This window comes from Anneissia japonica, unplaced genomic scaffold (assembly GCF_011630105.1).
Source record: "Anneissia japonica isolate Jap-2015-1 unplaced genomic scaffold, ASM1163010v1 scaffold2308_len244532_cov108, whole genome shotgun sequence".
NCBI classification, from domain to species: Eukaryota; Metazoa; Echinodermata; class Crinoidea; order Comatulida; family Comatulidae; genus Anneissia; species Anneissia japonica.
Window position 1 is genome coordinate 6,765 of NW_022687540.1, and position 1,413 is coordinate 8,177.

Sequence of the window (1,413 nt, forward strand, 5' to 3'; positions counted from 1 at the left end):
GCTTAGTCCAGCATTCAATTAAATACATTAGAAACACTGTTTGGCTCGACGTCGTAATAATTATGTACGAAAGTTTATTCTTCAGGCCTATCAGTTCATCGATCTATGGAAGAAAGAATCCAACTACTCAATAATGTTGGAATATAGAATACATGCCAAGTTGAAGATAGCTAGAGGCTTGAGATTTAACAGGAAATAACCCAATTGATGTGAGTCGAGGGCCCGTCCAAGGGCCCTGAAAAATGTTAGGCTTAGATGCTCTCTGGGTACTCTGAATATCTCTAGTGCTGAAATTAAACCTTAAAAATGAGTAGCTATAACAAGAACGATAGAATTTTTGATGATCTGGGCCTGATAAAATATTCGATAAAAAGTTTGGGTTTAATCAAATAAAGCTTGAGATTAGTGGAAAAGCGTAAGATTTTAGAGGAGTGGCTTGAGCTTGAGGTTTGTTCGAAAAACGTGAGGTTCACGCCGGATGCGTGAGACTTGGTATGATATAGGCCTAATAATATATTGACTATATTTTTGATTTATTTTCTTTGGTATAGGCCTAAGAATGAAATAAAATCAGCTGACCTTTTTTAAGAGGGGTAAAACCTTGAATTTTGAAGAAATTAAAGGTCATTAAAAGACACCTCAGAAGTCGGGAAAGCTCATATTTCCGGCCATCTAGGAATCAAAATTTTCCCGGGGGAGGACCCCGGATCCCCTTTCATTTTTGGGTTTTGGGAAAATGAACCCCCCTCTTTCAAATCCTGGATCCGCCCCTGCCCCACAGAAAAAAAATCATTGAGCCTCACTGCACGTTTGCGTCTCCCACAATTTATGATTAATAAAATGAATAATAATAATACTGTACTCTGCTGAGGCTATGGCCCACTGTTATAATGAGCATTTGTATAGCATTTCCTAAAATTTTGTACTTCCTAAGTGTCTTCTTGTCAATTATCTACTCCACAGAGACTGGACCAGAGCACTCAGAAATATTAATGTTCTGGGCTCTTTTAAAATTGATACGATTGCTGCGGTTTATATTCTTTAGATTTGTTAATACCACCCAATCCATGAGCAAACGTGTCGCACCCAGCTCCCATGTAAGACTCCTATAATAGTGATAATAAAATAATAATTTGGTTACACAAGGAATTGGTTTGATTAATACCTATTAAAATTAAATCCTACTCGTGTTAATACCTACTAGTGCAAATAACTTGCTGAATATAAGATCAAAACATATAATTCCTACTCTAAATCCAAACCCTACCAAAGTTTAAATATTGACTGATATAAGAGTAAGTCCTGCTACTTTAAAGCACCATCCTACCAAGTGTTGTCCTATTAGAACACATATAGATCCCTTGAGGCGGTTTTTCTGTGGAAGGCGCGATATATAAATATATGACCATTGAC

At 36.9% G+C, this 1,413-nt stretch overlaps 1 protein-coding gene across 1 annotated transcript in view; it reads right to left on the reverse strand.

Moving 5' to 3' along the window:
• Window positions 1-952: 952 nt before the first annotated feature.
• The window catches only part of LOC117119259, an 8,417-nt gene continuing 7,956 nt past the window's right edge, over window positions 953-1,413 (reverse strand). Inside the window, exon 3 of the mRNA XM_033264064.1 lies at window positions 953-1,106. Within this exon, the coding sequence (XP_033119955.1) occupies window positions 953-1,106 (154 nt within the window). The remainder of the gene's footprint in view (window positions 1,107-1,413) is intronic.